At 41.8% G+C, this 23,905-nt stretch overlaps 1 protein-coding gene across 1 annotated transcript; it reads left to right on the plus strand.

Moving 5' to 3' along the window:
- The first annotated feature begins 890 nt into the window (after positions 1 to 890).
- On the plus strand, positions 891 to 23,905 carry cables1 (Cdk5 and Abl enzyme substrate 1). Its single transcript, XM_069684693.1, has 10 exons — positions 891 to 1,566; positions 8,764 to 8,835; positions 8,982 to 9,074; positions 10,771 to 10,848; positions 15,101 to 15,206; positions 16,445 to 16,601; positions 16,714 to 16,817; positions 19,799 to 19,905; positions 20,034 to 20,241; positions 22,121 to 23,905. Exons 1-10 carry the CDS (start codon positions 980 to 982, stop codon positions 22,259 to 22,261), a joined length of 1,653 nt encoding a protein of 550 aa, XP_069540794.1. The 5' UTR covers positions 891 to 979; the 3' UTR covers positions 22,262 to 23,905.

The following is a 23,905-nucleotide window of genomic DNA, read 5'->3' on the forward strand; positions in this document are numbered from 1 at the left end:
AATGGATGGGTTTCTGTGGGGGCTTAAATTTATTTCAACACCTGAAACGTGACAAACACTGTATGCTTTTTATCCTCTTTCCTTTATTACTTACAGTTAGAACTTCTCAAACAAAGCTGTAATCGATTCGGAGTATGAGCAGCATTGGCTGTTTTATCTTAAATTTGAGGAAAATAGACAAGCTAATACAGCAATACATCCTTATTAAAAATGGCGAATACCTGATTATCCCCCAGCCTTGCCTCTCCTGAGCTCTCCATCAAAAACTAACCAGTGACGCCCCTGCACAGGCTACTGCATCTGTCACGCAAAAACCACTAGATGGCATATTTAATGGGATGATGGCCAAAAACAGCACACGCGGTGCATGTCAAACAGACAGATGGCGCAATTGCTGCAGAGATGCTGACTTGCACGATTCAGAAAATGATCTATTTTCTCAAAACAAACAGAAACAGGGCCCCATTCTGTCTGTCAGCGCCCATTGATCATTGTGCATACAACTGCGCCTTGTGTGGATTGAGGAAGCAGCAAGCGGCTCTTTCGACATGCTTATGTGAAATTTGTAATGCAGAAAAGCTGCTCTTACAGTTAAACATTCCTTGTAGGCGTGAGTTATGAAAATGAATGGAAAAGGATAAAAACATCACAGGCTGATGTTGTAAAGATTATACTGTTTCAGAGATTAGAGGCTACTTTGTGTGATTTTGGCAGACCCTGTCAGAGAATTGAGTGTAGGCTTCAGCAGGCAGGAAAAGGTGAAAAAAACACACATGTATTCCTCACAGCCCATTGGTCCAAATTTTCCCTGTGCTGCCACAATACTGCACACACGTGACCTCCCTGTTTTCACCCAGTTAAACGCATGTACTTAAAAGACAGGCCACTACCATTCACCAACACAAGCACGATTCACACAGTATTCATGTCACAAAGGTAAGATCGCTGCTGCGGGGACTCGGATCACTGGAAGTGGACCATGGCGGCTGCCACGAGCAGCAACACATCCACAGCCACGCTACAGATCAAGCACTCCAGTATCGAGCATACGCGGAAACGCATAGACCCGAGGAGGAGGCAGGCGGCGTTGTCTTTTCTCAGCAACATTTCTCTGGATGGACGACCCGTGCAAGACGATGCAGACAATCAAACCGAGGAGGAGAACTCGCTCGAGGCTAGGACTAGACAGAGCCTGGTTTCTCCGGAGCGCACTGCGTACGGGGCTGCTGGCGCTGCCGGAGCCGCTGCTGCTGCTGCGGCCGCGGCGGCTGCGACCACGGCCGCCCAGGCGCTCGCCTTTGCAAACCAGGCTCTCCTCGCCAGCAGTCGGGCCAGTTTTGGAACGGGTCCCGCAGCTGCCCCGGCGGGTACAGACGCGGAGGGAGACGCTTTCCTGCCCTCGACGTTCAGCTCGCCTTTCTCCGCGGTCCCAGCCTCGACGAGAGGGAGGCTGCAGACGTACACTCAGGGAATCCTACCTGCCCCCTACTCCAGGCAAACCTCCCAGAACTACAGCCTGGAGGGCGGACAGATAGCCAACTCTGCCATAGAGCTGCAGAGGTCAAGGTAACGGTGTGAACAATGATTTTGATGAACTGTCTGGTGTTTGGGAACATGAAGTACAGAGTGATTGGGGTAACGAGGGTGTTGGATGTACACGCTTGTTTGCAAGATGTGCACAGTCAGGTCGTTAAACTGTACAGTGATGTTATCATAGCAAGCAAACAGAAGCTCAACCACGACAACTAACAAGTCTACTACTGTAAGCATGCAGAAACAGCCAGTCCCTGTGCATGTTGGTAAAATCAGTCCTGCAAGCAACTGTCAAGTTTTCATTTGTTTTCAAAAGCCTTGTTGCAAATCCATTATTAGCTTCCACTAAGTCCACTGACAGACCCTCTTCTGCATTTTGTGTAGATAGTTTGGCAAATCAGTTATGACTTTATTAAGGTGTCAAAAAAAAGGAGCAACTGTAATGGGGTTAAGCTTTCATGTTTCTGTTTCCTCACAACCTCATACACCAGGGACCTGAATGAATGAACTCTACTAACAGTGTTTTTGCAGGTTTTTACAGTCAGCTGTTTGAAAAAGTACTTTCGGTTCTTAGCAACAAATTCCACCCGGACGCAACAATACACAGCGGGAGGATAAAGTTCAGCTGTTTGTATATTTGACTGTGCAGGTGCTTGTAGCCTCATGACTCACAGGGACAGATAGATCAGTCTGATCACAGAGCCAGCAGCTGTGGAGCTGTAACCTAGTTCCCCCAGAGAGAGAACCCAGCAGCACACCTCATTAGTTTTTTCTTTGCACACATTCTCTCACGCTCTTTGTCAAATTTACTAGACCTCAAATTATTTTTAGTGAATGTCATTCCAAAACCTGCCACACACCTGCTGCCTCCTGCTATGTAAACATCCTGTAACTCTACACGCCTGTTCATACACATATACAACAGTGGCTCTCTGCTCCGTGTGGATGCCTTTTATTTTTTTCCACTGCGTCTCCACGTTGTAGGCAGTTCAGAGGGTCTGACCTCGCAGCAGGAAAGCTGTCAGTAACAGTCGTCTCATGGTCCTCTCGCTGTCAGAACCTGCTGTCAGATCCTCCCCGCTCTGCTCTCCATTCAGAGCTCCTCTCGTTCCAGAATCCTCTCCTCCCTCTGGTGCCTCTGCCAGACTCCTCAGGAAGCTCTTCTTCATAGTGAAACACTCAGTGAGCATTTAGCCTCCCCTTCCTGAGCTCACTGCCAAACTAACAGCTTCCGAAAGTCTTAATTTGTACTTTTTTGAAAGTAAAAGAAGAGCTTTAAAGTTATGTAACCCTCAATACACGATAAATATGATTAAACATTCCCTGTGTGCTTTCAGAGAGAGAACTTATAGTTTACTGGAGCTCGACAAGTAGAGCCAGCGAAAGAAACAATCTCAGCATGATGTCAATTTAGTAGCCGTTCTGGAGTCATCGATCATATCACTTGATCTCCCCCAACAGATGGTGTTTTTCCAGTTGTAATAAAATTATAGATGTGTAAATATCAATCTTTACTCTGACTTAAATAGCCTTCTGTTAGCTTGTAAGTTTGTTATTGACCTTGGAATCAGCAGTTTCCAGAGCAGTGTCTCCGCAAGGTCCAGTATTTGCTTCTGGAGCTTCAACTTTTAAGCATCCATGAACTAGAAGAAGTGCTTAAAAAGTGAAACAACCTACATGACAGCCGTGCTAACCTGTTAGCAGAGGAAGATTAAGTGATGTGCTTGAAAGCTCCAGAACAAATACTAAATGGACCTCTAGGTAAGAAGGCTCTGCAGACTGGTGTCCTCAAGGTCAAGAAGGAACTTTGCTCTTAAACTGTTTTAATTTGCGCTCAAACAGGTATCATAGGTAGTAATGAAGGGTAGGGACTTGACATTTAAAGGCTCCATTGCCAACTCAGTTTGGGAAAGGTATAAGCGCTTGAGGTTCAATACCCATCCCTGCCACAGTGTTTCATGTCTGCCATCTCATTCCTACTCAGCCATTCTGCTGCTTAGTCAGTTTATGCAGCATAAAGTTGTTAAACCCTGACTGTACCCTGCTTTGGGAATGTGCTTGGAGGACGTCCATGCAAAATGAATTCTAATGCAGCGATGTAAGCAACCTGTTGATGGAGCGTGGCCATATTCCACCGGCGCGCAGACAGACGAGCGCTCCGCACAGTGCCGGGTTTGTTTTCTGAGGGCAGCTGGTGGAAACGTGTCCAGAGGTCCCTGGCTGGGAGAGGCAGGATGCCCAGGCTTTCTGAGAAGCAGCCTGGCTCTGGGCTCTGTATTTTCTGTCCTCCACTTCCTCTCCCAGGGGCATCAGAGACACACTCTCCCCTCAGACTTTTGGCCCTCAGTCCTGCTCCCATTCAGGAAGTCGCAGAGCCTCTGATGTGCCGCCAAAAGAGACTCTCTGAAGCCAAAACTGCTTTAGACCATCTCCTCATCTAAATCTAATGTATGAAAGTGATGGATGATTTCTTATTCAGCTCTCCTTCCTCTCCTCAGACTTCATCCATCATGAATCAGCATGCCAAGAGCTGCGCTTTAAATATAGCAAACCTATTACCACCAGGCCTTGTCTGCCTAAGGTGCAGAGCTATTTTCATTTCATGCTGTTTCCCCCTAAAATATTGGAAGGTTAAATCTCCTCACATCCTCTTTTAGTAACATTTGCGTCACCTTTAGTGAGTGCAAAATCATGTTCTTTATTCATGTTTTTTTTTAGCTCGAGGCAGCAGAGGCTGCGGCTGGAAAACAAGCAGCACAAGCCATCATAATGGTCCTGTGGAGTTTTGTGCGATTGGGTCACATACTTCTGGTTAGGAGGTTGATTGTTGTTCGCTGAGGTCATGGTTGGCATAATCACAGGATTATATAAGAAGGGCTCATTTTCCCCTACAGAGTCGTTCAATGTCGGAGCTGTCAACAAGCCCTCCGAAAAGCCCATAAGACTTGAAAATCCCGCTTCAAGAAAAATACAAGCGTATGTTTTCACTTCATGCAATTACAAGTTGGACCCTGGAGTTAAAGTTCCACATTGTGATTTGTTCTGTTTCGCACCCTGAAGAGCTAACACTGCCACTTACAGTGTGTGTAGTATTGCAGTTGCACACAAAGGACTATTTTATTTCTATTTCTGTGACTTCCCTTTTGCACATTTAGTTTTCAAATCTGCGGAAACATCCCATTTGTACTCCCGGCATGTTTCAAGATGCTGCTAGACTGTTTTTTTTTAAAAAAATCTGAATAATCACATTTCTGTTTTTCGGGCCTGTATTTGTGTGCATAAGGCCGGGACATTACATTTATTTCCAGTCAGCGACACTCAGGCAAAATGGAAGACTTTGTCCTGTGGCACGCTGCCAACAGGGCGTACGTGTGAAACGGTTTAATCTCCACATCTAAACAGTCCACTTGAGTTTTATAGCTCCATTGCATTGCACCTCTGGGAAGGATTATCAATAGCTTATTCTCAAAATTTTTTATTGCAAGAGGATGGTTTTGTGTTTGCAGGAGAGATGGTTTAATGCAACATGGGTTGCTTTTTATGACGCATATTTAAACAAAATCACTCGAGGCAACAATAGCAGGAATTGTTTCGGAGATACTAAGGGGTGCTTGTTGTTGCTCCTTTCAGCTGATTTATACGGAGGCTTCTTTGAAGCTTCTCGTTAATGTCAAACTGGGTAAAAACTGACTGTTCTTACGCCAGTTGTTCAAGTTGTGTCCGAGGTGAATGAGTGGCCTGGCTTGTGTTATTGTTTCCAGGATCTGAACCGGCCTGGAAAACATCTTTTGCATTAAAAACACGTCCTGCCGCTGCTGTTCATCCACAGAGCCAGGATCAAAGTCCTCACTGCTCTTTTATGTGCTCATGAATTGGAAACATGCCCTTTGGCCAACTGGTGAAGGATTTTTGATAAACAGTAACAATTCATTTGATACAGGAAGAAAACAATTTGCTACAATAAAAGATGATTTATCATTTGACGCAGATTGGGGGAACACTGTGTGACAATCTCTGCAGAATTAAAGTTTCATAATATAATATATTTTTGGCTCAAATTTGCTTTGGTTAAGTTTACCATGCATTTTTAGGCAAAACAAGAAATATAGACTTAATTCCTTTTCTATTCACGCTAATAATAGATTGCTTTATGTTAGGAGGGACAATTGGAGTTATTACAGCAAAAAGTAACTCTTCTGGGGGCGCTGGTTTGGCCCAGCGGTTGAGTCACACGACCCATGAACGGGGGCTGCCGTCCCTGGTGGGGCGGCCCCGGGTTCGGCTCCCGCCCTCGGCCCTTTGCCACGTGTCTCCCCCGCTCTCTCTTCCCCTGTTGCCGACGCTACTCACTATCTCTGTAAAGGCATAAAAGCCCCCCCAAGTATTAGCATAAGAGTCATATATTAAGAAAGACGTGAAGAATGCAAAATCTATTCATAAAAACCTGCATTAGAAGTTACTCTTTCGGCAGCTGGGGGCTAGCTCAACAAGCTGTACACAAAACACACGCTTACTATAGGCTGGCTAAAGTGTTAGCAAACAGTTAGCCAACATGTTTACACGTCCAGGAGAGAGAAAAACACTACAGGTCCATTTGGGAGTGCAGTCTTTGGCCACAAACTTTCACACTTCTCTTGGCTCCATTTTGTTCTCCACAACCTCATTTTATAAAAGTATACAGCTCTATAGGTGCTAAATTCTCTTTTTGAGTTTGCTAACTAGATGCTAACTTTGTTTCTGCTGCTTAGGGTGAGGTTGATAGCCCACAGTGGGTCTGTTCTGGCCTTTAAAACAGCTGTAATCTGCATGCAGGGAGGCCATAAAGTTGTGGGCTGTAAAAGCAAAGAGAAAAAAAAGCTGGAAGAATCTAAAGTGCTGCTTACACCAAAGGAGAAGTGCTGGATAATTCTGTGTGGCTTCGTTACTAAGTGCAGCTTCTTTAGCGGTTAATCCATTGTTCAAGCAGAAATATTAATTAGTGCTGCTTTAAGTGAGGCCTTAAGATAAAAACTCTTCATTTTAGTCGAGTTTGGATCAAAGACTAAGAGGAGGATATTTTTACTTTTTCAAGACCGTGTCCCATTTCAACTCTTAATTCATCATTTGAAGCATCACACTTTGGACTTTATTTTCGTATCTCCTAAATTGTTTTAAAAGCTTAACCTAACATAATGTAGCTGAACGAATGAAGTGGTACGCCATCAGACAGAAGAGAACTACAAGTCATCCTTTCAGACGGCCTGTAGTCTCCGATCTTTATCCCGCCAATCCATCTTTCAGGGTTGTCACAGCAGCAGAAGGATGATGTGAGACCATAAATCACATGATCCCACTCGTCTGACCTTCAGGCAGAGGTCGCATCCCTTCATTATGATCCTTTCTGCTCCCACTAGCAGAGCCACTGATGACATCAGCTGCTTTTTGTTTAAATAATTGTGACTTAAAAATGACTCTTCGTGTCTTTTTATAGGAGTTTTACGTTCTTCCCTCCACTTCATGATCATTAGGCTCATAATATACAGTGCAGGAGGCCGGCCAGCGTAATGGCCCTCGACTTCTTCAACCGTCTGGCTGCTCGTGTAAACACTTATCTCACCCCGTCTCCGCTGTTATACAGTGTTCACTCAGCGTTTGTTAGTTTAAGTCCCGGGAGATCCTCAAGGACAGAGTCATCTTTTGTTAATCTGTCCTCATGCTCTGTCGTTTATCAACCAGGCGCTCCTCTGCCTCCCCCTTTGGTTCAAACACTCAGTGAGGAGGGACTGCGTCAGGTCAACTGTCAGCAGCTTGTCGTGATGCTGCAGCGTCTATGACTTTGAAACACATTTTAAAATTGGGAAAATAATTAGTCCAAGATGATATACGGTGTGAACAGACCCTTATTGCCAAGAAGTATGGCTGCTGCAGATTTATTACATACTTGACGACAGATCGACCATTCAAGAGAATTTGTCTACTTTTTTTTTGCTGTTTGACCTCCATTGTGTTCATTTCCACTACTCTAAATCCAGCTACTTTATAAAGCTGACTAATAAGATGGATTATGTTGTTATTGTGGTGCTAAACATGCAATTACAACCTAATTTTGGAACAGCTAAGGCACACTTAGCTAACACATGTGGGTTTGTTTCCTAAACTGGCAGGCGATCATATAAAAGTGGTCCAGCAGACTTAGCTTGTTGAGTCGTGCAGCTAAAGTGTGAAATAAAGGCCATCTGTGACAGAATGTGTTACACAAAGAGCTCGCCGAGCCAGATCGTTATCCTCTTAGCAGCTCGGATTCTGGAAAAGTCTCTGTGATTTACACAAGGTCGAGGAGTGATGATTGACCACACGGGCCAACAGTGGTGTTGATGGAAGATCGTAACTCGACCGGATAAGACTTGTTTTTGTAAATTAACTGCAGAACAAACGTACAGAGGCAAGTGATAATTTAAACCATTGTTTGACCTTTTGTTCCACAGCCTTCAGTGGCCGCAGTAATCATTATTCAAGGGCTGGGGATTGAGCTGTTAGACTTTTTGAGATCTGACATAAATGTGTCTGTAGAGTCAAAGTCGTCGATGAATTGATGGTCCTATTCTCTGGCTCAGATTCTTTTCTAAATCAAGAGACCTTCCTAATTTTGGAATATATTTTCTTTGAGTAAAATAACTTTTTGAACATATAGAGTTTTACATTTCAAAAATGGGTTAAAGATGCTTTTATTCACAAACTAAGGGTACAAAAAAGGTGTTGTTTTGTTATCATACTGAAGCATGAGTATCACATGGTTGAAATTCCTTATGCTGATTGAACGCTGATACCTTTTGTGAGGAAAAAAGGTTATTATTTGGCGTTTAATGCCTTTATTTGAAGAGAGGACAGTGGATAGAGCCAGAAACAGGGGAAGAGAGAGTGGGGGGATGACACGTGGCAAAAGGCCAAGGGTAGGAGTTGAACCCGCCGCATTGAGGACTGTAGCTTCTGTATAAGGTTATTTAACCGCTAAGCCAAACCAGCGCCCAACAGATCAGGATGTGTCCACCTATTCCATTTTGGAGCATTAGCGTTTAGCATTGTGCCTTTAAATCAAATTGCTTTGCAGCGCCATGTTTTGGGCAACAAAAAGGTTTATTGTTATCATTTTGCCAGAGTTACCTCTCATTAAAAGCTGTTTTGCAGACAGGCAGTTGGTCCTGTGTTTGTTGCGATGATGTCTCTTTATAACTTCAAACTTCTTCTCCTCAGACGGAGACTCATCTCTCAGCGCTCTTCACTTGAAACATTAGAGGACATTGAGGAAAATGCTCCCCTACGAAGGTAGAAATGCTGTTCACAACCGCATCATATGCTGCAGTATTCTGTTTCTAAAAGCTGTGACATTCCACATAGTGTAATGTATCCCACTGAGACAGTTTCTTTGTTGTTTTGAGGTACTGATGTTTGCTGTTTGTTCTACGTTTCAGATGCCGAACTCTATCAGGTTCACCCCGACCAAAGAGCTTCAAGAAGATCCACTTCATAAAGAACATGAGGCAACATGATATGCGCAATGGAAGGTACGAAGGCAAACAGCGCCTGCTCTTAGTCAATACAAGTCCTGAGTGTGTAATGGCAGGCTGCCCCAGTCAATGCACAGCAGTTTGGATGTTTCTCACGTTACAGGGAACATCGTAGGCAAGCAGGAGCGGCCCGTTCACAGCATGTCATTCTCACTGCTAAATGAAATGTCATTGATTGAGAATCCACAGTTTAATGTGAATGAATTTTGTTTTAATCTTTATTTGATCATTGTTGGAATTAGGGGAACCTGCACCAGAAGTTAAATCACATATTATTGTGTCACAGTTTACATGAGCATGTATGCAGCACACAGATCCCTAAATATGGAAAATAATAGGCACAGTGGCGTAAATGTTTATGTCTTACTTGGTATTCAGAAGGTAACCAAAGGAAATATGGTTGTTGAAGTCAGGCCAGGACACCTAGCACGTGTTTCTGAGTAAAACTGACCTTGATTTTTTAGTATTATGACGTTATATTCTTTGCATTAAATTTAATTCAGTTAGCCAGAAGTTTTTTTTATGATGCGTAGTTTTGTGTTAGTTTCTGCGGAAACATTTTTTAGTTTAATTGTCATTTTAAAAGGTAGAAGTATTTGTTTATTTTAACTTCTATTTATTTAGCTTTTGGTAAATATAAAGGAGCAAATTGTGTGTGTATATTAGTACAGTATCTCTTATACATATCATCTTGATGAGTTCCACTTGTGAAATGAAGTCACCTGATAGATAAAGTAGTTTGTCCTCTTATAAAGACAAATAACTCTTGAGTCATTAAGTCCTGGTGTATATTTTGACATAGTAGTAAGACTCACCATAAGTGCTGAAGCTGTTAAAAGAAGTCATTTTGAGGTTGTTTTAGTGAAACACTGTGCTGTAGATATCTGTTCTCTGATTGGATACTGTATGCATGCACACACAGGTTGAAAGCAATTTAGCTTAAAGTTGTAATCTCGAAGATCTCAGTTTTGTTCTCTTTGGCGGCACCTATGGCGATAATCGGTAATTGCGGGAGCACACTTCCCAGATATCTAAACAGTGTTGGCTCCGGTTGTAACTCTTGACATTACTCACTGACGGTCGCTTTCCTTTTTAGACTGTTTGTCTTCATCTGAGCGTCGAATTTGTTGTATCTGTAGTCATCGATCTTTTCTTTGTTTGTTCAGCCATAGTAGATTACTGTTTACTCGCAACACTTGCAGAGAGCGGAAAAACAGCCAGTTTACATTGCGTAAGCTCCGCCTACCCTCTCTGGCAGACCAACCACTGCTGGGTGATGGAAAACGTGTCACTAACTGGACGCCGCTTGTGATTTTTTCCGCGAAAGCTGACATCAACACCCAGTCCGTATACTGCAAATCAGTGGGCCATAGGCTCAATCACCATTGTGTTACCTCATTCGGTTATAGATAGTGACTTAACATTGACATTTATCTAAATGAAAATCTTCGAGATTATAACTTTAAATATAGTGTATGTTAACTTAAGTAAAACATCTTGTTCCAAAAATGCATCGTTGTTGCCCCCAAACCACTGACTACATGCTGCTTCAACACAACACAACACTCAACACACACTGAGTTTCAGCTCATTCTCTTCATTCTTATTTTCACTGCACACTCTCTCCAACTTTAACCTGTGGATCTTATCACATAGATATTGATTAGCTTGTTTACCGTTTTTGTTTTTATAGGATAGTCCTTATCAGTGGCAGAAGATCCTTCTATAGTGTATTTTCTGTCCTGCCCTATCGAGATTGTAGCCAAGCAGGGTATGTATCCCACAGCATGCCGAACTTTGTAACTTCCTCCAGCCTGTTCTCCCTCTTTCCCTTTGTTTTTTTTTCTCATCCGTCTTTTTCTGTGGATGTACTGTCCTCTGACTGGTGCATACATCGCTAAGGGTTGGTTTTGGTGGATGCATTTTACTGTTATGGTAAATTAATTTAATATACAGTGGGCTGAGATGGACTTCAAATGTTAATTTTTTATACCATTTAGTCCATGCTTGTTGCTTGTATTGTTTTTCCTATAATTGCTCCGGTGGCTTTTGGGCATTCATCCTTTTTGTTCAAGTCAACCCATTTTTGTCTGTCGCATCTGTCGCTGGCTTTGCTGTTTAGCATTTAAGTTTAATCTTTTCTCGGGTTCCTTCTGTTCTTAGATTTAGCCTAGTCTTTAGCCCTTAAATTATTTTCATGTTGTCTTCGGTCGAATTATCCACGATGCTAGCAGACTGGAGATTGTTACCTGCACTGCATACAGTCATGACAGTTTGTTATTAACCATGTGTGTCTATTCTTTGCCTCATAGTTTACATCTCTTGGTTCTCAAACAGAAAACAGCTCTAGTTTATTGGTAGACACTTTTTCCCTTTGTAGAAGGACACACAGCTCTGTGCTATTGGAACCCACCTGCCTTGCATGGCGATAGCTCTGGTACGGCCTTGGCTCTGACGCCCCCCGGTCACATGAAACGGTGTGTTTTGGAGGAAGTGAAACTGAAAGGGGATAGACAAACATCAGAGAATACAATGCAGAGAAAGAAAAGCTTCACACAGGCTTAGTGACGAGCATAATAGGCTCAATCCGTTTGTGGAATTTCCTAAGCCAGCCAATCAGTGCAAGGTCAAGGGTTAATAAACCCCCAGGGCTATCCAATATACATCCTTGACTGCTCATTGCTGCCAATTGACAGTTTACAGTCAGACTTGGGCTCATTCAGTCAAGTGCTGTAACTACAAAACAGCATTTTATTGTATGACTGGGCCTTAACAGCTGATTGCATGTATTTTTTCCTCTCCCTTTCCTCTTATTTCCTCTCCCAGTCTTATACGAACTATAACTTCTGCCCGATGAACAAAAATTGCCAAATTTTGCCCAGCACCCATGTATGATCCCTAAAATTGGACTACAGTTACTACAGCAAATGGTACAATTTAAAGAAATGGTTTAAAGGGGGGGTATTCTGCTAATTTCAAACTTCATATTTCCCTCTCTGATACCTGTGGAGTAGCTTAGCATATATCACAGTTAAAAGAACTAGGACATAAAAGTGCTCTGTGCAGGCCCTCAAACAGCCACTGCCTGAAACAACTCAGTCAGCTCTGTCCCTTTAAGAAACCATGCCCCTACCAGCCCACTTTCTTCTGATTGGCCAGTTCTCCGAAGCCTGCTGAGGCTGCACTTTGTGACATCACAAATGGCAACGTGTAGAAAAAACTGTGTGAAACCTGGCATTCACAGCAGCCTGCAGACTGAGCTGAGAAGACTGGGGATTACTCTAGCACATCTTTTACTTTTACTTACAGATTTGAAACTTCACCTACGTTTAGTCTGGACATCAGACATTGTAACATTATATATATGTCTTAAAATATATATATAACATAATATCCCCGCAAAAATCACTTATTTGCTTTCTTGCCAAGAGTTAAATAAAAAGACTGATACCTCTCTTGTATCTGTCTGTTTAATATGAAACTACAGCCAGGAGGTGGCTAGTTTGGCTTAGAGCCTGGAAGTAGCGGTAAACAGCTAGTCTGGTTAAAAAAAACCAAAAAAACCAAACAAAACTTTAACTCTTAAGCCGAAATCCCAAAAAATACAACTGTTGGTTTTACGGGAAAGACAGGGTTAGTGAGGTACTATTTCTTGGAGGGACGCAGTGACTTTCCTTATGGTGACCACACGGAAGCTACTGCTCCTAGCTAGAAATAAAAAGCCATGCACATAAAATATAATAAAACCACTACCTGATTATTTTACCTGATATTTTGGACAAAAAAGGATGTGGAAAACAAAGACAAGATATAACATGTTGATTAATGACCTTCAGAGGTGCTGGTAAGTGGATTTTTCAGACATTAGTTTGGACAGAGCCAGGCTAGCTGTTCACCCTGCTACTTGCTAAGCTAACAGGTAACTGGCGGTACTAGGTTCGTATTCTGATAAAATGAGAGTGGTGTTAAGATTTTTATCTGGCTGTAGATGGCAAGAAAGCGTTTTCCAAAATGTAAAAACATTAAACCATGCGTACTATGATTCAAAAAGTTTACTCAGACATCTGTTTATCAGGCGTCACCGTCTTGTTACCAGTAGATGGTTTTGGATTCAAACCCCGCTAGCATCGACTTTGGCTTCTCTGTGTGGACTTTGCATGCTCTGCCTCCGTTGGCATGGGTTTCCTTCTTCAGTATACTTCGTTTCTCTGACCTTGAAAGACATGCATGTTAGGTAATGCTCCTGGCATTCGAGCGTAGTTGAAGTTGGCTTCCATTGTAAAAAGTTAGACGGGTCAAATGCGGAGGACAAGTTTCCTCACAGGGATTAATAAAGTATAATTTAGTGAGTTTAGTTTAATGGGCGAAGCTCAGGCCAGACTGCTGGGGAATATTATCACAAGCCAGTCAACCCAACCCTGAGCAGTTTATGTGAGCTGTAAAATATTTGGTAGTAAAGAAGCCAGCGGGGTTCAGATTCTTTTAGTAATGGTCATATTTATTCTTAGTTGTGTGAATTGGCAGAGCATGATTTGCATTTTGCACAAGTTATAACACTACTAACATACAGATGTTTCAAGCCAGTGATTCCTATTCATGCATGTTACTAAGCAGTGTCTGCTTTTCTTTTGATTTCCTTTCATTTCCCTTTTACTCTCAGCAGACTGAAGCAAAACAATCTATTTTCTGGATGGCTTCATAGAAAAGCTCTCTCCCTAGAAAGCTTTCAGTGTCTTATGTTTCCCCTCTTTTTTTTTATTTTATTTGATCTCCACTGTTCTGTAAGACGTCTGCTGCCTGGGGATCTCCATGTCCATGATGCATCTGTCAACATTGTGTCCTGACGTGCCTGTCTGCCAGATTACACTGTTTTCATTATAAGAGATTGGCCCCACATGTCATCAAAACACTGGGAGAGTCATGTGAGGGCCCACTGTGTCATTACTACAATTTATCGGGGCTCCGTTTAAAACGGAAAGCAAGACAGAGCAAGGGAAGGTAAGGGAGGAGTAGAAAAACAAGACCGTGTCACTATTTAATGTCTGCTGCTGTTATTCTGAAATTTCAGTATTCTAAATATGGAGTTAAAACATGGCTGAATTTGATATTACACAATCTTTGTGTTTGATATGAAATCAAGTCCAGGATACATTTAATTGCTATTTAATTAAATCTGAGTGGAAATTTTGCCTTTTTATTTGTGCATTAATGATTTTCCAGCATCCACAAATCCTAAATTGCTTGAAATAATTTGAGTTTTCAGCTTGTCATTACCATTTTTGTTACAGTTATTCAGTTTGTCAGAGTGTAAATAACGTGGACTGCCAGCATGTGATCTTTTTTGTCAGCACACATACCCATAGGCCTCCACTGGCAGTGACCTAAGATGCTTAAACAAAGTGAAATCAAAGCTGTAACCGATGTTTACTTTAATTACTATGTTTTCCTATTAGGTTTTCTGCTTTGATGGTGGTTTTTCCCTCATATCAAAACATTAAAATACCAATTAAATATGACCTGATGTGCACACGGTTCTTAAATTTGGATGTGATCGCCCCAGTCGACATTACATAGCCAGCAGCAGGCATTAAATGTTAGATATATGTGAATATATATTCGAGGGCTCTCCACTGACACACTTTATTCTCCAGTTGTCTGTTCTCTACTTCAGCATTTGACCTCTTCAAAATGTCCCACAGTAGTATGACATTTCAGGCATTGGTGAGGCAGCAGCTGAATCTGAAGAGAATAGCCCACTAGAAGGAAACTATGCTCTCCTCCATTCTTTCTCCCAGGGGTGCTCTTTATTTCTGATTGCCCAGAGATGCACCCAAAGACAAGGCAATTAAAGAAACTAGGCCAGCTGATGAGTGCAGATCGATACAGGGCCTGTCTGTGAGGTAGAAATGTGGAGGTGAGCTAAAAGAAGCCTCAGAGAGATGGTTTAGGAAAGGGATTGGAGTTAAAAGAAGCTGTAGGATGTTTTGTGCGGCGAGAGCTCTAAAAGGTCTTGTGCTCATCAGGGATGTAAAGCTGGAAGGAGGGCGGCAGCGGCACCCATCTGGAGGCGTCAGTGCCAAGGAGATGGTGATCGGGCTGGAGGGGGTGGAGCTGGGAGCTGATGGAAAGGTGAGAAGCCAGCAGAAGTATGCTAACTGGAGGAGGAATGTAATCATCTCACAGCTAACTAAATAAAACAAATAATACTGTAATGGTGTTCATATATATATATATATATATATATATATATATATATAATGCTGCAGCAGTATCAAAGTATAATTAGTAGTATGTTTACACAAGTCTTGATTTTATTTGCATTCAGTGTTAAGGAAGCTCTTTGAAAGAAGGTGCAAATTACTCTTGCACTCTTGTTACATAATGAGATATGAAAATTATTATTATCCTGAATATCAAAATATGCTTAAAACTCTTGAAATGGCACTAAAGCAAGCTAGAATCACTGTGACTTGTAAATGAATTAGGTACACTGAAAAAGCCAAATATGGCCAAGACACTGGTGCTGATTTTAACTGTTTGAAAAAATGTTTAATATATTAAATGTTTTTCTTCCAAACTAGCTTAAAGGAATCCTTTTTAGTTACTACTGTGACTTGTGATGTGCTAGACAAAAACTTTTACATCATTAGGTTGAAAACTAGCCAAAAGTGGTAACTAGCGGTAGTAGCTAGGCTAAACCTGAACGTGTCTTTCCGCAAATTACATGCTAAACAATGCCGAAAAAGTGTGTGTTTCTGGGTCATTTTTGTCTCAAGCGTGTACACACTAATGATATTTCCTCAGTTACGGCTTATTGATGCTTGAGTCTTTAAGAGAATTTAAGCTAGTCTTCTAGCTTGTTGTTTGCTAGCTGCTACAGAGGCTAGAATGTTACTAAACAAGCTAGTCAGCCAAATGATTTGCCTTTAAATACTAAATTGTGTATCTTCAACATAGCACTGGATTTTAGATACATTTTTGAACTACACTCAGAAACCCTGTGAGTTGTAGTATTCAGCAGCTCATTTACACAATTCAACACATTTTTAACATATTTGATCCAGGAATTGGACTCTTTCGAAGCAGCAGTTTGACATGTCACAGCTGGAAACCAGGTGTTTTTATCACATTATTATAATTACATTCCATTTGAGCAAGTCAGATCCAGGCTCCCGTTGTGGTTACTTGTCAGCTTATAGGTATGATACACTTGAACAGTTAATAAAACTGAGCTACAGTTGTTTTGACAAAATGCTGCTGTTGAAAGGATTTATTTATCTCCCCGGTGGAACAAGTTATATTAAAGAGGAACATTTTTAAGGCTTTTCTGAAACAGACATCATAACTACATACACCTGTGTCCTTAGACTGTGTCCTACACCCAGTTCCTGTATCCCACTAATGTGCTGGGTGGTCGAAGAAACACCATCGACTCCACCTCGTCCTTCTCTCAGTCTCGCAACGCCAGCCATAGAAGCCTCAGTTTGGGCCGAGCCAACAGCAACCAGAGCAGCTTAGACACAGGTTAGTCGAATGGTGTGCATTCTTCACCCTTAATTGTTTTTAATTTAGTATATATTCACTGTAAATAATACACTTAATATGTTGCTCAGTCTCTGTTGTTGTGCTTGAGCAGGGAATGATTTGGGAGACTTCAGGGAGTACGACCCAAATCTGCTGGATGACCCGCAGTGGCCCTGTGGAAAACACAAGAGAGTCCTCATCTTCCCCTCCTACATGGTGAGAAAGTACTCCAGCTGCTTCTAACACAACATCTCCACCACCAGCAACAACAACAATAACAACAGCAACTACAGCCTCGTTCTCTACAGAGCAGAATACATCAGCAGAAACGGATCCTCCTCTGTTTTGACATGTTTTGTTGAAATGTCCTTTGGTATGTCACTTTTTTTCAATGGTTATTTTTATCACGGAGGAGATTTTATTGTGCTCAGTTTTCCCACCACAACAAAGAACAATAACAAGCCAGAAAATTTGTCCCGACTCGACAGTTTTCTTTGTTTCTGAATTTTATCAGCTGTTTTTTGAAAAAGAGCCAGGAGGAGTTTTTTTTAATCAGCAAGGTCACTGGCTGAGAATCTCTCCCTTTTTCTGGGACCTGAGTGAATACACATCCCAGTGTCATGAACACAAGTTATTAAACAGAGCAACAGTAGCGTTTATGTCTCTGCACTAATCTCTCTCACACTTTTCCGGAAAAAGAACGGATGTTTTGTCGTGGTCGGACGGAAAAAGAAAAACAAACCTGACTAGACTCCCACCTCATTCTTTCCCGGGCTGTTTTTGTTACACAGACTGGCAGAATACAAAACAGGGACTGACATAGTTGAAATTTTCAGTAAAGGCCAGGCTATGTGTTTTTTTTTACTCTTCCTCCAATTACAAAACCCAGCGTCTCACAACAATAGCTATTGTGTTTACTACAGGAATGGAACCAGTACATTCTCAGCATTTCACTGGTTGAACATGGGCTGCTTTGAGGACATGACTCTCTTAGTGAACTTTCAGGTTCAAGCTGGGGATAATATTAGCTCATTACACTTGGCATGCATTCAAAGAAACTTGTATGACCTGTATAAATAATATGCCAGGAAAAGCTGGCTTTAGAGAATTTATGTGGTAAAAAGTCGCTTGTAGATGTGTGAAACACAAAGAAAAACATGACATGGTTTATGTGGTGGCATAAGTTATTGTTGAGACAACATCATAGTAGAGTATAGTAAGTGCAGTGCTGCTTCATGTTCATGTTTCAGGGCTACGACCATAAATAAGCATTTGTTCTACTTCATGGTTTATAATCAGTAGCATGGTGTTCAGAGTGGGTGCAATTTGTCACACGCCTTGTGGTGCTTACAACACCATACAAGAAGAGAGTCAGTCTTATATTTTTAGTGCAAGTCTGTGTATGGCTTTGTAGACCCATACTTAAAGGGCCAGTTTGGCGATTTTCACCCTCAGTCCTGTCATGCTATTATGAGGAGCTAATGCCATTATGGCAGATAAAAAAATGCAATTTCACTCTGTGCCTTTCGAGGACGCTATCCGCTTGGGCCCTGGGAAACCTCCGCCAGACAACGTAAAACGCGTCACCTGGCGGAGGCCAGGGAGCTTGCTAAACTACACTTCTTCAATCTAGGACGCCCGCCTCTGATGTCATGTCTTGTTCAAAATCGTCAGGTTTGAAATGTAGACTGCAGACCTGAAGATTTTTTAGACGATCCTATGTTATATTCGCGTCATATTTCAGATTCTGTACCGCTCTGAGCCATTGCCTGCAGCGAAACGGTAGTGTTTTACTCCAGCGTCTCTCGCTGGACTGTTCCTTTCAGAGGGAGGGCCGCAATGCATACTGGGTGTTGTAGGAATGTAGAATGGGTGAAACCGCGAGCCGTTTGTACAACTTTCTCCACAGCAATTTCAAATATTATTGCTTCTATCGATTATAGAGAACACCAGCTTTGACTGACACTGACAGTGGCTTTTTCTAGGGGAGAATTTCTCCTTTAATGCCTTTTACTCAGTGGACTCTTTATAATAGGACAATTCAGTTTCTTTTCAAACCTTGGTCTCATTTTTGCACATACTGTAGCCTCAGTATATGGGGCACCTGCTCTACCCACTGGGCTAAACCAGCACCCCTAACAATGTATTTTACTGTAATAAAAAAACAGAATTAATTACAGTCACAACTTTCTAGTGGCCATGGTGGAAACTTCAGATGGCTCTGAATAACAGTCTAAATCCCTGAGATGTTTTATTCATTTTCATCTGTGACTTAGAAAAGCAGCAAATTCTCACATTTGTGAAATGGAACCAGTAAATGTTTGCCAACTCTGCTGGAAAAGGACTGCAGTGATTAATCGAGTTAGAAACATTCTTTCAATGACTGCTTGTTCCATGCTACACTGAATCACAATTAGTATGCATATCTAGCTGATTTTTCTGCCTCTAGAAAATGTTAAACAAGTTGTGGATTCAACAGAGTGCTAGAAACGCATTAGCCACTCTTTATACTTTACCCTCCTGGTACTGAAAGCATGTTATAACAAGACTTAACTGTTTAATGGAGGCCTGATGGAGGCATGGAAAGCTTGGTTAGCAATCTAGTTTGTTTTGTGTCCTCTAGTTTTACAGGAGAAGGCAGTGACAACAATAATCTGGGGAAATGACAAAATCAACATTGTGTTCATCCAAACTCCCACCAGCAAAAAGTGTTGACACAGCTGGTAACTGTAGTTTTTAGCAAACAAACAGGAGTAGATGATGACATTGCTGGGGACTATTTTCAGTGGCAGATTGCTACACATTTGGTGTGCAAGTGAGTATTTCCAACAGCAGGTCGGTGTGTGGGACTGATTCAAAATAAACCACAGTGCCCGTGTTTATCGTAACGAAGGAACATGTCACCCAGTGCAACAGTGTGACTCACTGATATTTGGACAACAATGGCGCTCTTATGTTTGTGGATACACACAGAAGGATGTGTGTTAGTAGGATCAATCTCCGCTCTTGTCATGGGGTTTGTTGACAATCAGAGAAATATAGAATACCAGCAGATTTAAGTGTAACAGCAGCTCTCTGTGAAGCCCCATTGTGAGACGGAGGTGGTGGAATCTGACACTAGTGTGCGAGGATCCAGTCACCTCACTCAGTGTTGAAAGCGTGGTCATTGTGACACCGCCTCTGGTTTTTCTTTTCAGACGACGGTCATTGAATACGTCAAGCCCTCTGACCTCAAGAAGGACATGAACGAAACCTTCAAGGAGAAATTCCCCCACATACGGCTCACGCTCAGCAAGATCAGGAGGTAAACACACAGAGATGTACAGAACAGTCGTTTAAAGCAGGTTTTTTTAACAAAGACAATGACTCACTTTCTCTTTGCTTCCCCCTTTCTCTTCCTTCCTCATTCTCTCCTTTTTTACCTCCCTGCAGCTTGAAAAGGGAGATAAGAAAGTTGGCCCAGGATGAGTGCAGTTATGAAGAACCGACAGTGGCCATGGCTTTCGTCTACTTTGAGAAACTCGTTCTTCAAGGCAAACTAAACAAGCAGAACCGTAAACTCTGCGCGGGAGCCTGTGTCCTTCTGGCCGCCAAGATTGGTGGTGATCTCAAGAAACACGAGGTCAAGCTCCTCATAGATGTAAGTTTAGAAAATCACAACTAATGTGCCAATATCATACTTTAATGATGACCTTTGCCCTCTCGTTGTTTATACTTATAAGGCCAGTCCACTCAAATGAAAGTAGCCAGCTCAAACGTGAAAACTGTCAACAGTAAAGTGTGTGAATTATTCTGATCAACCAGGATGTAGTTAGATAAAGTAGTCCTTCAAATGTGTCCCCACTCAAATATGAGCATAATAAGACTGCTGACATTTATTTAGATCTAAAAAGATGTACCACATGTAGAGGTTACCAGGTATACCTGATGAAAGGAAGTAGTAGTAGTCACACTGTGCTCTCACAACCTTTCATTATCAGTAAAGCTGTTCCTTAGAGTCAGATCTAGTATTTATCTAAAAACAGGAGCTGATGTTGCCAGTTGATTTGACCTCTCTGATATGTTCTACCATCATCAACACTATTAAAAAAAGGTGGATCTCGCTACTTTGTGCAGCACTGTCAGAAACCTGGTGTCTTGTAAGAGACAGATTTAAAGAGTAACTTCAAAGCTCTGTTTCATTAGTCTTTCTGTTTGAAGTTTCAAACCTGTCTCACCTCGAAGTAGTCCCCAGCAACTTGAGAACTACGGGAGGCGAGAAAAAAATCTTTCAAGAGGGTGTTAAGTTACTCTTCAGAAATAGATCCAAAAGGTGTAAATGATGATGATGTTCTTATTGGGGTCAAGTTCTGAAAACTCAGGCTCCTATAATTTCCATAATGCAACTAAATAGTGTCTCTCTCGTCCTCTGGAGTAAGAGAGGTATCTTTTTATTACACGGCCGTGTTAAATACTTGGTTCTAATCACGCCATTCAAAGGTCTGGTATTTCTTGATAACAGACCGTTGTTATGAAGAGCTGACAGTTGCTAGGGATGCGGGTTAGGGTTAGTCAAGGGTGCTCTTCCTGTCAGGGTTCCATTCCATGATAACAACCTGCTCATACATTATCCCTTACTTATACAACAGTTCGATCCAAGTAATCTGAGAGGACAAGAGGCATTCCATCAGTGCTGATGTAGAGTACAACATCACTGGAACTTTTCACTTTGTGTATCACTCCGCCTCAGCCAGGTGATCTGAATACTGTGAATGATCATTACAGCAGGCCGTGTATGTCTACATTAATCAAGCTGGTTATTCTGAATCACACAGCGGACTCTTATTTCACTGGTTGATGATAAATCAAAACAAAAATAAATGTACATGATAAAAACAGCTGATCTAAGGTAACCTAAAGACACAGAGTGCAGGAGAATGTTTGGGTTGCTTGGCAACAACAGTCCAGTTTCAGTTAGGATGTGGAACTAGTTGAGATGGTGGAGCAAAAAATAATCTATTGTTGATTGTTACTTTTTACTACTATTTGCCGCTTCTGGAACTGTTGTATAAAAGCAATATCACACTCGAGGTTGTGATGTTGTCATGAATATCAGCACAGCTGTGATTCGGTCGTAGGCACGAGGCCGCAATGACATCACTCATCATGTGATATTGCTTCATTCACAGGCTGATTGGTACATTTTATAAAAAGTATGTTTTCTATGTGTAGATAGTGGAGTGTCCCTTTTAATTGAAAGCTTTTAAAATAGGTAATTCCCCCCTTAAACTAAGTGATTTATTAACATCCCTGCAGAACTGGCAAAAACAATACATTTAGTTTGTTTTGTTGTTGGCTTGTGAAGTATGGTGATTTCATCAAGCAGCCTTCCAAACAGGCATCTATCGTGTCCAAATGTTCTGTGAGGCAGAGCATGGCCAGCCCACATGAAATGCTGGTTTAAAAAAAGCGTGGTTGGTTACAAGTAATTGAGCATCTATTGTTCAATCTGAATCCTATTTTTTTTTTTCGTCTGTCAGAAACTGGAGGAGAAGTTCAGAGTGAACCGCAGAGAGCTGATCGCCTTCGAGTTCCCTGTCCTGGTGGCGTTAGAGTTCAACCTGCACCTGCCGGAGCACGAGATCATGCCGCACTACAGACGCCTGCTGCAGGCCTCCTAGCATTAGTAACCCATCAGGAGGACGACCACCAGGTCCTCTTCCTGATCCTCCTCTCTCCACAGTATCCATCCTCCCACCTCTCGCTTCCTCCCCCTCTGACAGCTCAAAGGTACTGCAGGCTGTTACTCTACTGCAGCCGCTTATCACCACCAACAACACTCCCTTTCCTCTCAGAGACCTGAAATCAGCCAAAGGGACCCACATTTCCAGAACTTATTTTTCCATTTTTTGACTTCTACATTCATCGTCACTACATGGACTTCTAACAGAAAGGGTTCGATCGTCTGCAAACAAGTTCTGGTTTGCATGTTTCCACGTGTCTTCATCTTTACTTTGTATATTTTAGACTTCTCTTGTTGATTAAGAGAGCTTTGAATCTGACGATGGACTTTTTTTCAGCTAAAGGAACCAATGATTGTAAGATTTTTATCATAGCTTTTCATTAATTCCCTTCTTGTAAACTCTGGTATGATTGGTGGCCTCCTGGCGGGCGTCAAATCCAAACAAAAGCCTTTTAAGTGGCTGGTTTTGGCTGGACTCCTATCCCTCAGAGTGAATCATATTTCCTACGAGTCATCGTCTTAAAAGTGCACTTTTTGAATCTTGTGAGACGGAGGGGGAAGGGGGACATTTTTTTCAGACTTTTACTGAGCTTTGGAACTAACCCTGAAAAATAAGCTGTGTTCATAAGCACCACATGGAAATCATTTCAATGGACCTTTTGAATTGTTTTCTCTCTTATGGTTAATTCACAGTTTTGTAGCCACGACTATCTGCATGAATAGTGATGATCATTTGTACACAGGTACTTGCAGACATAATGGGACTTCCTATTTTCATTGAAGTATTCCATTCATTTTCTACCAGTCAAACGCTTGCTATGGACGTAAGGAGACCAGACCCACTTTTATCAGTGTCGAATTTCCTGTGCTCTATGTTAGAGTGTATTGCTAGCACATTTACAGTGCTAAACTGGGTCAGGAAGGCAGTTTTGAAGAGGTGTTTATGAGTGCAAACATGCCATAAAACAGTGATCAGGATCAGCAGCAGAATCGGCCACCTGGAGAACATGGGATAAGACCCTGTGCCACTAAGTATCCTGCTTAAGTGTCCTTGAGCAAGACTGTCTACAGGCCCCGGGGACACTTCTCTGTAGCTGACCTCTGACCTCTCTGAGGAGGAGGAAATCCTTAACGAGATCACAACAGGGATCAGTGATGGATCATACTTGCATATAACTTGAATCAGCATTTGTTGATTTGAAATTTAAGATTTAGAGCGAAAAATCAACAGAATGTGAACAATAAAAAAAAAAGTATTATTCCATTTGTTCGGCATGTAGTCTCAACTTGATTTTCATTTTGTATAAGCTTGAAATTGGACTATAAATTTGGGCACAATGTGGCCCACTTGAAAAAAAATGGTATTAAATGCTGCACCAAGTATTGATAATGGTGTTTGAGTTGAACCAAATTGTAATAAGAACAGAATAGATTATGCTAAATGACGGTGAAAAAAATACTGAGCTTTTTTTCTGTTTGCAAGCCCAAAGATTTTTGCGTAGATGCACACTAAATACTCTGTGAGGAAAGACTCATGGGCGACACTTAAGACCTGTGTATGTTTGTAAATAAATTGCTTTGC

This window comes from Semicossyphus pulcher, unplaced genomic scaffold (assembly GCF_022749685.1).
Source record: "Semicossyphus pulcher isolate SPU_LCO1_2020_fin unplaced genomic scaffold, fSemPul1.0.p SCAF_7, whole genome shotgun sequence".
In the NCBI taxonomy this organism is placed as follows: Eukaryota; Metazoa; Chordata; class Actinopteri; order Labriformes; family Labridae; genus Semicossyphus; species Semicossyphus pulcher.

Bases quoted from the DNA above. Each gene is read 5' to 3' on its own strand.
- cables1 (XM_069684693.1), top strand. From the start codon at position 980: ATGGCGGCTGCCACGAGCAGCAACACATCCACAGCCACGCTACAGATC. The intron at 10,849-15,100 runs GTATGTATCCCA...TGTGCTCATCAG, and splicing joins CGAGATTGTAGCCAAGCAGG to GGATGTAAAGCTGGAAGGAG. The intron at 15,207-16,444 runs GTGAGAAGCCAG...CTGTGTCCTTAG, and splicing joins AGCTGGGAGCTGATGGAAAG to ACTGTGTCCTACACCCAGTT.